This window comes from Nicotiana tabacum, chromosome 6 (genome assembly GCF_000715075.1).
Source record: "Nicotiana tabacum cultivar K326 chromosome 6, ASM71507v2, whole genome shotgun sequence".
In the NCBI taxonomy this organism is placed as follows: Eukaryota; Viridiplantae; Streptophyta; class Magnoliopsida; order Solanales; family Solanaceae; genus Nicotiana; species Nicotiana tabacum.
The window spans coordinates 6,328,740-6,342,331 of record NC_134085.1 but is presented as its reverse complement, the minus strand read 5'-3'; the positions used below and the strand labels follow the sequence as shown (position 1 = coordinate 6,342,331).

The following is a 13,592-nucleotide window of genomic DNA, read 5'->3' as shown; positions in this document are numbered from 1 at the left end:
TGTGTTTTGGGATTCTCAGATTAATAACTACGTACTTGTGTTCTATTCCTGGACTTGGACAACATTGTTTGTCACATGTTATGGTTTAAAATGAAGCTCGTGAATTTGGATATCCTAGCCTTTTGTTGAAGAATTATGAGAAAGTCTACACTAAACTAATTCTTCTTTAAGCTTAGTTCGATACAACATTCATATATCAATTTTTCTAACTATGTTCCTACTTTATAATTCAGTCTCAAAATTTAGTGAAGAGGTATTTTACAAAAGCACCAAAACCAAATTTGTCTTCTCATACTCAACCTATCCAGGAAGAGAATATCAACCATTTAGAAGTACCATCTTCGGATGAAGTCGATTTGGATTCTTTAAAGTTTGACCCGGGGGAAAGAACTCAAATCTTGGACTTCAATCCAAATCATCGCGATGTTATTAGAAGAGAATTCCTTCGACAAGGTCCTTGTCAACCTCGGCTTCATAACTTTCCTAAAACAATTTTTTCTGGATCAATTCGTTGATTTAATCCTAAATGGTTTGATGATGAATATCATGATTGGTTGGAGTACAGTGTAAATAAAGATGCAGCCTATTGTTTGTATTGTTATCTATTTAAAGATATAATATTCATCAAGGTGGAAGTGATGTATTTTCAAGTATAGAGTTTAAGAATTGGCATAAAAAGAAAAGTTTTGATAAACATAGGTCGAGTGGCATTCACAATGAGTCAAAAAGGAAATGCCAAGATTTGCGGCAAACAACGGTCTATTCAATCTTCATTTGAGAGGCAATTTAGTCAACTTATGCATGAGTATTGGATCCGCTTAACTGCTTCAGTTAATGTAGTAAGACTTCTTATAACTCATGGATTAGCATTTCGAGGTCATGATGAATCTAAGTCTTCACTTAGTAGGGGTAATTTTCTTCAAACTCTCTCATGGTATGCAAAAGTGTGTGATAACATTCGTGATTATGTACTGGAACATGCTCCTCAAAATGATCAAATGACTTCTCCAATGATTCAGAAAGACATTGTTACTGCATGTAAGATAGAAACAACTAAAGCTATAATTGAGGAACTAAATGGTGATTTCTTTGCCTTGTTAGTTGATGAATCTTTTGATACCTCCCTCAAGGAGCAAATGGCTATTGTCTTACAGTATGTTGATAGAATGTGACTTGTGATGGAGCGACTTATTGATGTTGTTCATGTCCAAAATACTAGTGTTTCATCTTTGAAGAGTGCAATTGTTAATTTACTTCCTCAACACTCCTTAAGTCTATCATATGTGCGTGGACAATGTTACGATGGGGCAAGCAATATGCAAGGTAAAATTAATGGTCTTAAAATGTTGATTAAGCAAGAAAGTAGATCGGCTCATTCCATTCATTGTTTTGCTCATCAACTCCAACTTACCCTTGTTGCGGTTTCTAAGAAATGTCTTCAAGTGGGGGAACTTGTAGTGTTGGTTTCAAATATTTTGAATATATTGGGATCTTCTTTTAAGCGTATGGATGAATTTCGAGAATCTCAAAAAGAAAGAATTCAAGAGGCATTAGATATGGGTGAGCTTACAACCGGTAGAGGCTTGAATCAAGAACTTGGTCTTTCAAGAGCATGTGATACTCGTTGGGGATCTCACTTTAAATCTTTTAATAATTTTATTCTGATGTTTGGCTCTATTCTTGATGTTCTTGGATTAGTTGTTCTTGATGCACGTTCTACAGATGAAAGAGCCAAGGCAATGAGATATCTCAGGGCTTGTAAAATATTTGAGGTTGCATTCATGTTACATTTGATGAGGGATATTTTAGCAATCACAAATGAGCTCAATAAATGCTTACAAAAAAAGAGCAAGACATTGCAAATGCCATGCTACTTGTTGAAGTAGCAAAGAAAATGTTGCAAAAGTTAAGGAAAGAAGAATGGAAATCTCTTATTGCTACGATATCTGCATTTTGTATCAAATATGATATTTTGATACCTCACTTTGATGAGCCATATGTTAGTTCTTTAAGTTCACGTCGTAAAACTGCTGATTGTTCAGTCATACATCATTATTGGGTTGATGTATTTTGCAAAATTATTGATTGGCAAATTCAAGAACTTAATGAATATTTTGACGAAGAGACAACTTATTTGCTTCATGGAATTGCTTGTTTGAATCCAATTAACTCATTTTCAAGTTTTGACATCAGGAAAATAATGAGAATGGCTGAGTTATATCCTGATGACTTTGATGAATTTAGTATGGGTACTCTTGAGAATCAACTTGCAATTTATATTATTGATGTTCGTTATGTTGATGAAAGATTCTCCGATCTACATGGGCTTTGTGGTCTTTCAAAAAAGATTAGTTCAGACAAAGAAGCATTCAAATTATCCTCTTGTATTTCGCTTAGTGAAACTTGCTTTGCTTCTGTCCGTTGCCACTGCATCTGTTGAAAGAGCTTTTTCGGCGATGAAGTTTATCAAGAATGACTTACGAAGTCGAATGAATGATGAGTTCTTTAGTGGTTTTTTGGTGCCTTATGTAGAAAAAAATGTGTTCGATAGTATTTCTAATGATACTATTATTAAAACATTTCAAGATATGAAACCTCGTCGAGTGTAGTTGTAATAATTTACTTAGTTGTTTTTGTTGATCTCATTAGTCATTAGGTCCTTGTGACTAACACAAGAATTGTTTTTTGTATTTTCTCTTTTGAAAGTCTTGTTACTATGATTTGTTTATCTTAACACTATCTTTGTGGTGAGAACTTCTCTTTCTATTGATGAAATATGTTAGCATCTTTTCTTCTTTTTTTTTGGTTTTGGTTGGTTAGCTTCATTGTGTATTTGATTTTTAAAATTTTTGAACCCCACTCGTAAATATTCTGCCTCCACCACTGATCACAACCACAGTACATTCTAACGGCAATTTTTGGATCAAATTTCAATAACTCATAAAACTCAATTGTCTATTCTTCAAAAGCTTCAGTTTCAAAAATGGTGAAATTTTATTTTTTAAAATAAAATTTGCTCAAATCAGTGTTAAAACAACAATCTAAATATCAAAAAATAACAGCTGCTGATATTCATTCACAAATGACTTCAATTTGTAGAACCCAAATTTTAAATCCTCCATCTTCGACATTCCTCTTATCCTTAGTTTTTGCCGACCCTCTGTCACGACCCGATCCCCGAACCCGGTCATGATGGCGCCTCTTGTGAAGACAAGGCCAGCCAGACCAAAACAGAACACCTCTTTTAAACAGTTAATCATCATAAACAGTAATAACATATAATATAATGCTCATAAATTGCGGAATTTAACGATAATAACAGTAGGAACCATCTCGACACAGCCCAAACCGGGGTATCACAAGTCATGAGCTACTATAGAATCTGCTATAGGTCTACAAGTACGAAATCCGATACAACAGTCTGAAGAAAACATAAACGATAGAGGATAAGAGAGACAAGGGGCTGCAGACGTCAACAGCTACCTCGTAACTCCAAATCACTGCCTAGCCTGGAAGGAATCAGCGCTCAGGTGCGGACTCTACTATACCTGAATCTGCACACATGGTGCAGGGAGTAATGTGAGTACTCCGACTCAGTGAGTAATAATTACAAATAATGGCTGAAAGTATGAAAACATGTAAAGGCACAAAGCAATTCCATATCAAGCAGTACAATCACTTAAAGCAGTAAATCAGTGAAGAAATCAAATGATATTCCTTTTTGAAACAAGTAAAACAGGTAATTTCACAGGTAATTAACAAGTAGAAATCCGTCCCTCGGGCACAGTATCAATCGCCCAGCATAGTATCAGCACCTCGGGCTCACTCTCAGTACAGTATCAGCCCCTCGGGCTACCTCGCAATCACTCAGCATAATGGCCAGCCATTGTTACCTGACCAACTTTCATCAAACAGTGTCATTGTTACCACTGTTTCAAATCACAAGCATAATGGTCAGCCATTGTTACCTGACCAAATTGCATCAAACAGTGTCATTGTTACCACTGTTTCAAATCACAAGCATAATGGTCAGCCATTGTTACTTGACCAAATTGCATCAAATAGTATCATTGTTACCACTATTGCAAATCACATGGGTACCCGCGCTCACTGTGGGTGTGCAGACTCCGGAGGGGACCCTTACGGCCCAAGTGCTATATCAAGCCACCTCGTGGCATCATCACTCAACATATCCTCACATCACTAAAGCCACTGCATGGCATACATAGTATCTCAGGCCCTCGGCCTCATATCACTCAGCATATCCTCACATATGGCGCTCGGCCTCACTCAGTCCGGAAATCATCATAAGCCCCTTGGGCTTTAGTAAAACAGTAGTTCTCAGCCCAAAACATGATGTAGAAATATCATTTAAGTTTCAAATCTGAGTAAAAGTGACTGAGTTTGCAAAACAGTAGATATCAACAGGACTGAGTTCAAATAAAAAGTCAAGCAGTAAGGAAATAGTGATAAAAATCCCCGAAGGGTCCAAATAGTTGGCACGAAGCCCAAATATGGCAATCAGCCCAAATCATGATGGTAACAAATGAATTTCAGTCAAATATTCGGTAAAATCATCAATCGGGATGGACCAAGTCACACTCCCCAGTAGTGAAAACCCCACGCTCATCATCCAACGCGTATCTTGCCTCAATATAGCACTACGATGTGCAATCCGGGGTTTCAAACCCCCAAGACATCATTTACAACCATTACACACATCGAACTGGCTAATTCTCTAGCTCACGACGCCTTTGCCCCTTGAATTGGCCTCCACACGCGTCGAATTTATCCAAAATCAGAACGAATACGTCACAATATGTTAAGGGAACAAAGCCCAAGCGAAAACATTCGAAAAATATCAAAAATCTTGAAATTAGCAAAACTCGAACCCCGGGCCCACGTCTCGGAATCGGGTAAAATTTACATTTTCAGAATCCTTATACCCTCACGAGTCTAACCATACCAAAATTATCCAATTCCAATATCATTTGGTCCTTCAAATCATCATTTTACATTTTTGAAAGGTTCTACAATTTTCTTCCCAAATTTCATCTCAAATCACGAATTAAATGATGAATTCAATGATAGATTCATGTACTCTAACCAAATCTGAGTTAGAATCACTTACCCCGACCAATCTCTTGAAAAACCTTCGAAAAATCGCCAAAATCCGAGCTCTCTAGGTCAAAATATCAAATAAAACCCAAAACCTCGTATTTATAGAGTACCTCTCGGATTCCGACACCGCTGACCGCACAAAAATGACCGAGGTCCGCGCAAAACAAGTGTGGTCCGTGCAAAAACGACCGCGGCCGCGCAGGTCTTGCTCTGCAGGGACAGGCTTTAGTATTTTGGCCATAACTTTCGCTACAGATGTCCAAATTGCGATATCTTTCCCTTTCTGGAAACTAGACACGAAGGGCTACAACTTTCGTTTTTGAATAAGCTCACAATTCCTTTTGGATCAAACGATATGAGCTTCCGAAGTAGGACTAACAACCTGCAGGTCTTCATTTCGCGCGGACCGCGCCCCCACGCTAGGCCACCGCGCCCAGCGCAAAAAGGGCCGCGCCCCATGCACCAATGACTGCCCCATCCATTTTCTAAGTTCCGGGATGTCCGTACTCGCTCAAAACTCACCTTAAACACACCCGAGGCCCCCGGGTCCTCAACCAAAAGCACCAACGCATCCTAAAACATTTTTCAACCTCGTTCCAATCATCAAAACACTTCAACAACACCAAGAACCATCAAATTACCTCAAATTCGAGCATAAGTTATTCTAAAACTTCCAAAACACGCATTCGATCAAAAACCCAACCAAATCACGTCCGAATGACCTGAAATTTTGCACATATATCCCTAATCACTTAACGGAGCTACAGCAACTCTCGGAATTCCATTCCGACCCTTGGATCAAAATCTCACCTATCAACCGGAAGTCGCCAAAATACTAACTTCGCCAATTCAAGCCTAATTCTACACCGGACCTCCAAAATTACTTCTGGTCACGCTTCTAAGTCACAAATCATCCCCCAAAGCTAACCGAATCACCGAAAATCACATCCGATCCCTCTAACTCAATAGTCAGCATCCGGTTGACTTTTCCGAAATAAGCCTTCCTTAAAGAGACTAAGTGTCTCATTTCCTATCAAAACCAATCCGATTTAACTCTAACACACCGGATACCGATAACGAAACATGAAGAAGAATAAAATGGGAAAAACGAAGCGGTTCTCATGAGACGACGGGTTGGGTCGTCACATCCTCCCCAACCTAAACAAACGCTCGTCCTCGAGCGTACCCAGAGTTATCCTAGAAGCCAACCAATAGCTGAATGACCTTACCAAGAATATACCCAGGGTGATCCCACGTCACCCTATCTCGCATAGGTCCGATAACACAACATAGCTGAAATTTCACAATCCATCTAGTCCATAAACCATAGAACCACATTGCACATTCCGAAATCATACACAAGATCCGATCCTCACATCTATACTCAGAATAGGCCCGAACCAGCTGTAATAACCTTCAATCATATGATATACTACATAACCCAAACACTCGAAACAATAATTTCTATTCACAGCAGTTGCCCACAGTGCCTGAATATCGATAGGAAACCTCTTATCAACTAAGGTCTTATTCCAACACTTTCATATACTGCCAATGATACATGAAGCACGCAACAAACCCTAACCATTTCTCAGATCAACCACTCATGAAGCCACTTCCCTTTTGACAAATACCACAACAGGTTTCTGAGTCGAACCTCGATATTATCCTTCTAACAAGCTGAAATCAAATCTGTTCGTATTCATTAATGACCCCAACGATCACCTCGAATCCAACACACCACTCTGGTGATATGACGCCTCAATACAGGCCTAAGCCACAACTTGCATAATACACGCACCAATAAGAAACGGTCTGAACATATTTAAATCATAAAAAAACTGACTCAAACGAAAGAGTTGTACCTCAATCTCATCAATACCATCACAACACAAGGCTGAGAGCTCGTCTCACATCATATAAATAGAACACTGAATCCACCACAAAAGGTCATATCTCCACGTGGCCTTGATACAACGCGCGATCCTATTCAATCACTGTTATACATGAAACACCTCCAGTCACTATGCTCAAAATCGACAGCCACGCACAACTTGATGTTTGAAACCAAAGTAGATCATTACACCCACGGTGAAACAAGTAGCATATACTATACAAACCCGATAGGCCGTAACCGGTACGCCATCCACTGAGCAACACCCAATTATTCTTCCGCTAGACTTCCACTATGAACCCCAACAGAATCGCACCATATGTGCCCATAACCAACAAATCATAACGTCTCACAACACAGAAGGCAACTCACGGACCTCCTGATCACTAATAAGGTCAATAACGGTCGAGCCAACCTAACCCTCAACGATACAATTCGGAGCCAACCGAGCCGACTCAAACTAGAACACGCATCCACATTAGCCTGCCAACGAACTCCTTACTGAGGAAGCCTGAAGCTGCTTCTTAAACTACCATAACTTCTGTCGGAGTCATATGATACGGTGCCCTGCACCAAATCAATACCGAAATCCACAACTCCATCCGGCGACATGCCCAGCCACAAGAAACGCATTCGAAAAGTCCCTCAACATCAAAACTGAATCAATGATGGAAACCTCTGCACTGACATCCATCATGAGGCCCAAATAAGAAAAGCAACCCTTCCCAGTCGTCCACTGGTTCTTCGAAACATAAACCACTCTACTAAAGCATACTCTGACGCACCTTGCCACTCACCTTGTGGCATTTCCGGCATAGCCCATAGTGCATAATCCATAATAACCCAACACTGAGAAATCCAGTCTAAACCCCGATATCATATCCAAAATCTGATATACCAGACAAGGAAAGGTCCACTCGGGCCCCCAAATCCCGATAGCCGTTACACACGATCCACAATCACAGCATAGCCTGAATATGAGAACTTCCGTCTTCAAATCCACGCGGAACATGAATCACCACATCATATCCCAATTTCGCCGTCCGAAAGCATACCACACCTTAATACCTAATAATTCCATGATACACTCTAAAATTTCCTTGTACTATCAAGCCAACCCAAATATCACCAGTTGATCTAACAAGAAAGTGCCGCAATACCACCGAAGTGCCATCCATTTAATCACATTGCCCTTTTTTTAAAACATATACTCTCGTCAAATCACTTTCAAATAGCAGTACCATTTTCCTTGAATATCTGAGGCTACCTACTGCCTAAGTGTTTTATGAGCTTCCTTTCTGAACTGAACTGTAACCTAACACACGCAAGTCTCGGTCCTCCACAACATACCGCATATAACATACCATCCGAGGATACATGAAAACCTTACCTCCCTTCCGGGCCACAGACATCTATGCACTTCACTAGTCAAGAACTTCCATCGATCCCATCTAGAAGAAAAATGATTACACATCTCATGTCTCTCATATTCGTAGAAAATGTACCTCTTCAACCACGGTAGAAATCAATAAGAACTCTCTCAATTCCGTTTGCATAAATTAAACTGCCAGGACGGAATCCTTGTAACTCGACCAAGCTAAGCAAGCCAACAAAACCCAAGAGCATTGTTGCAAAATACTTGTACGAACTCATTACCTCGAACACATACCAAGAATTAATCATACCTTTACCATGCCGATCTGGTCTACTATCAAGCTTCTCCATCTATCTAAATTTCCTTTTGATTCACACTCATATAGGTTCATTCATCAAGTATATTCTGCAGCACAATACACCACCTATCAAAGACTATGGATTATTCAATAAAGAGTTTAATAAGTCAGCTTCACATTTCTAGCAATCTTGCACTATATACACACACCATAGGAAGGGACATGATTTGATAGTGTATATTTGATCAACTAATGACTTATTATTACCCATATGAACCTATTTCATGGGATCTCCAATCACATAGATTGGGATACCATCACTGTTGATATATCTAAAATTAGCAAAAGTATCAACCACTCGATATTTCATTTATAAGTCAAAGGATCGATCAAATTCTCTTTTGACTACACATAATAAGTATAAAAAAAATTCACTTTTATCAGATTGACCGGGAATTGACTTTAAACATATCAGATTTGGATTTTTGTTTCGAAAGTTAGAGTAGGTTCGTTTTATCATCTAGGACTTGTGTGCAAAGTTTGAATGCAATTTGAATTGGTTAGGCTTGAATCAGACGCTTGGTTTGAAGTTTAAAAGTTAATGAACTTAAGAGAAGCTTAACTTGTGTTTTGATCGTAGATTGGTATTTTTGATGCTAGTAATAGTGTTTTGAGAATTCAGACAAGTTTATATAAGGTATTGGGACTTGTTGGTATGATTGGATGGAATTCTGTGGGGCTCGGGTGCGTTTCGGATGAGTTTTGGATCTATTTGATGTAGTTTGACATATCTGGTGCTAGTGTGATGTACCCTACAGAACTTGTGTTGCAGGTGCGAGCTCATAGAAGCGTGAAGGGCATCTGTAGAAGCAATAACTATCTTAGGACAAGGAGTTCGCAAATGCCGAATATTGCGCACAGAAGCGATTGCACACCTGCAAAGTCTACACACAGGTGCGGCTCCGCAGAAGCATATGTCTATGTGTATAAGCAGATGGTCGGGACTTTTAGTAATCTTGCAAATGCGAGTGTTTATCCGTAGAAGCACTATCACAAAAGTGACAGTTGTGTCTACAGAAGCGGAATTAGATGGACAAAGTTATAACTCGAGGGTTTAACTCATTTTTTATTATTTGGAGCCCGACTAGAGGCGATCTTTGGGCAAACATTTACCACCACTCTGAAGGTAAGTATTTTCTACTTGGATTTGACTTTGAATCTTATTTTTCCATGGATTTTTATACCTAAAATATAAATTTTAAAGGAAAATTTGTGGTTTTTATCTACAACTTAATAGGCTATAATTTGGAGATTTGAAGGTCGATTTGGACTCGATTTTAGAACCTAATCACATATTTGAACTCATGGGGTAAGGAAAGTCATGATATACTCCTTGACTCAAGTTTTGAGAGTGTGGGACCGAGTTGATTTTTGTTGAATTTTGGAAATTTTCGTAAAGATCGAAGCTTTATTCTTTGGAGTTGTTTTCTATGGCTTTATTTAATGTTATTGAGTTGTTTTTTTACTAGGCGAGATGGATTTGGATAGTTAGGCAATTTTTACTTGATTTGAGGTTGCCGGGCAGATGTATGTCTCTTGTCTATCGTTGTAAAAGCAAATTTCTCTATAGGTGCTATGATTGCTAGTTGATTTATGATTTAGGAGCCACGTATATGCAAGGTGATGAGCGTATATGAGTAGGTATGTTTGACCATGTCTGATATTGTTGACTTAAGTTGTGCTTTTATTGAATTATGTGAAGTTATTATTCATGTTCAAATTGATTCTATGACTACATGATAATTTGTATTCGTTATTTAGGAGCATGTCTAGGGTTATGACTTGTTGATTTGACATGAGAGTTACCTTACCATATCCAGCTTTGTTATATATTCACAGTCATATACTTGCCTTTTTAGCTCTATGATTTAGATGGTTATTATGGTCTAATTAACTCTTGAAAATAATGTGATTAAGCTAGAACATATTAAGTAGCTTATTGAATCATTGTGATAAATTGAGTTGCATGATTTGCCATAGCCATCTTGTAGCCATTTGAAATTTTATCCGTATTCTTATTATCTTATCTTATGCCTTTCTATTATATTATTTCCTTCATATATGCAAGAGTGAAAAAGTGAATATTGAGGAAATTTGAGGATTTTAGTACTACAGACACTTGAGCAGATATTGGTAGTAGTTATTGGATTGATGATGTTATGATTTGGATCGAGTTGCACGCCACAATGACTGGTTGATGATCATTGAATGTAAAATGATCGACACTTGAATTATGGATCTATCCCTCTGGAGTCAGGTGATTACCCATGTTACTTTGAGCCGTATGATTGTAGGAACCCGTGATTCTTTTGGCACTTTTTGAACATGTGGCTTGTATCATGCGTATGAATTTGTATTGTGCGTTGTTGAGAAAAGAATCTTGAACATGCATATGTATATTTGCATAGACTCAGCTATAAATTGATGAAGGTATTGTTGACAGGTATCATAATTTTTGTGGACATTTAGATGCTGATATCTTTTTTGAATTTTGTTAATTGAAAAGCATGCCTAAATTCTGTATGAGCTGCATTTTGATTATACTTGATGATGATATCATGTCTAGTTTCATGTTGGATTATTCTCTCATCTGCTTATTGAGTACTAGTAAATGTCGGAGTCGACTCCTCGATGCTACTTCTTTGAGTCTAGACTTGATACTTATTGGATACTGTGATTTGTACTCATACTACACTTTTGCATATGTAGGTTCTGAGGCTAGTGTCAGTAGCATTCATATAGGATAGTAGGTGCATCCGTGAAAACTTCTTGGTGAGCTGCTCTACTTGATCGATTCGCAGTACATAGAGTTCCCTTGTCTACTTTTATCTTATGACTATCTACTTTATTCAGACATACAGTGTATTCTGATGATTTCTCATACTTTTGTTAGATGTTTGTGATGATTATGACATCCGGGTCTTGGGTAGTATTGATAGTTGTGGTTAAGTTTAGGCCCTTCCTTGGATAGTTTATCTATGTTATCAGACCTATGATTATTCTGTTGTCTATCGTATTGAGTATTTTGTTAAAAGTTTATTAATCTGCTTTAGAGTTTTAATTGTTATAGTGTTAACTTGCCTAGCAAATGGGTTAGGCGCCATCATGACCTTTAATGAGATTTTGGGTTTGTCACAACCCAAAATCTAACCACGTCGTGAGGGATCCTATCGTGATACTAGGCCAGCCAATTATTACTGATTCACTCTGTTTTCTATTTTAAGACTTAAGAAAAATCATATTTTTAACAGAAATTCAATAAGATAAAAATAGAACTCAAATCCAGCAAAAAGAAATACATAATCCTGACCTCGGGTGTCACTAAGTCATGAGCCACAACTAATGCAACTGTTCAAAATACCATGACCAACACGGTCTGAGAATATCCAAAACATATAAACTAAATGACGATAAGGAAAGGAGAAGGGGGAACTGCGGTCGCCAAACAACTACCTCGCAATATCCAAATGAAAGTCCGCACAATGTAATCAGCAGCCGCTACCGTGCCCTGAGATACCTGGATCTGCACATAGGGGTGCATGGGGTAACGTAAGTATACCAACTCAGTGAGTAACAAGTCCAAACTATGGACTGATGGTAGTGACAGACCAAACCTCGATAGGTTGCAACAGTCAATTGTACAGAAATGTAGACATGCTTACAGTTCAAGTAAAGTTCAACAGAATTTAAATGTCACTGACAGTACGAAGTTCAAAACTCAGGAATTTTACATATATAAATACACAAGTAGCATGATTAAGGTTCTATGAACCTCCACTCACAAGTACTCAAGCCCTCGGTACAGCACATGGACATCTGGCCTAGGGAAGATCCATCCTAGAATATACATTACTAACAGCAGTCATCCAATACCGAGGACACGGACCAGTCCAGCCTCACGGAGAAGATCCATCTCCCGGTGTAATACTTCAGATAAGATCCATGTCCAGGGAAGATCCATCCCTAAATATCATCATCTGCACTCACTGGGGTGTAAAGACTCCGGAGGGGCTTCTCTCATTAGCCGAAGCGCTGTAACAAAGCCAACGAAGGCTTGTTTAATATCTCGTTGCAGTGTGCAGCCCAATCTCATGCTGTCAATCATTATCAAGCTTTTGGCCTCACTCAGTCAATACTCTCTAGTCTCACACACATGGGCTAACAGTGTCATGATACAAGCCCGAACAAGGATATGATATGTCCAATAACAACAATCGAGACTGAGGCATGATATAATATGCATGAATATGACTGGGTGTATATTATAAATGAAACTAATGACATGATAGCAAGAAACGACCTCTCGGGTGTCAATAGTATTGGCGTGAAGCCTTAAGATGATAATTAACATGATTTGCAGCTAATTAGATTAAGTACATAATTTACAACACAGATATCAACACAAAGGAGTCACTAAGTGGTGCCATGGAATGATCCAGACCACATTTCTCACGGTGCACGCCCACATGCCCGTCACTTGGCATTTGCGTCACCTCAATAGTAATCATAGAACACATAGTTCAAGGTTTCGAACACTCAGAACCAAGTTTGGAAGCGTTACTTACCTCAAGCCAAGCCAGACTTCTAGCCCGTGACGCCTTTTCCTCTCGATTTGGCCTCCAAATTTCCCGAATCTAGCCAAAATTAGTATATAACCATCAAAATATGCTAAGGGAACAAAGCCCACTCGAAAATAATCAAATTACAACACAAATTCCGAAATTGACCAAAACCCGACCCCTGGGTCCATACCTCGTATTCCGATAAAAATCACAAAACTAGGATCCTTACACTCTCATGGGTTCATATATACCAAGAGTACCAAAATCCGACCATAAATGATC

The 13,592-nt window shown here is 38.7% G+C and overlaps 2 protein-coding genes across 2 annotated transcripts; both read left to right on the top strand.

The window, feature by feature from the left end:
• The first annotated feature begins 1,178 nt into the window (after positions 1 to 1,178).
• LOC142181672 (uncharacterized) lies at positions 1,179 to 1,886 on the top strand. The gene has a single exon (XM_075255074.1). The coding sequence runs from the start codon at positions 1,179 to 1,181 to the stop codon at positions 1,884 to 1,886; it is 708 nt and encodes a 235-aa protein (XP_075111175.1).
• Positions 1,887 to 1,894: 8 nt separating this feature from the next.
• On the top strand, positions 1,895 to 2,440 carry LOC107787325 (uncharacterized). Its single transcript, XM_016608877.2, has one exon. The coding sequence runs from the start codon at positions 1,895 to 1,897 to the stop codon at positions 2,438 to 2,440; it is 546 nt and encodes a 181-aa protein (XP_016464363.2).
• The last annotated feature ends 11,152 nt before the right edge of the window (positions 2,441 to 13,592 follow it).

Coding starts and splice junctions, on each gene's coding strand:
- LOC107787325 (XM_016608877.2), top strand. CDS start 1,895: ATGTTGCAAAAGTTAAGGAAAGAAGAATGGAAATCTCTTATTGCTACG.
- LOC142181672 (XM_075255074.1), top strand. CDS start 1,179: ATGGAGCGACTTATTGATGTTGTTCATGTCCAAAATACTAGTGTTTCA.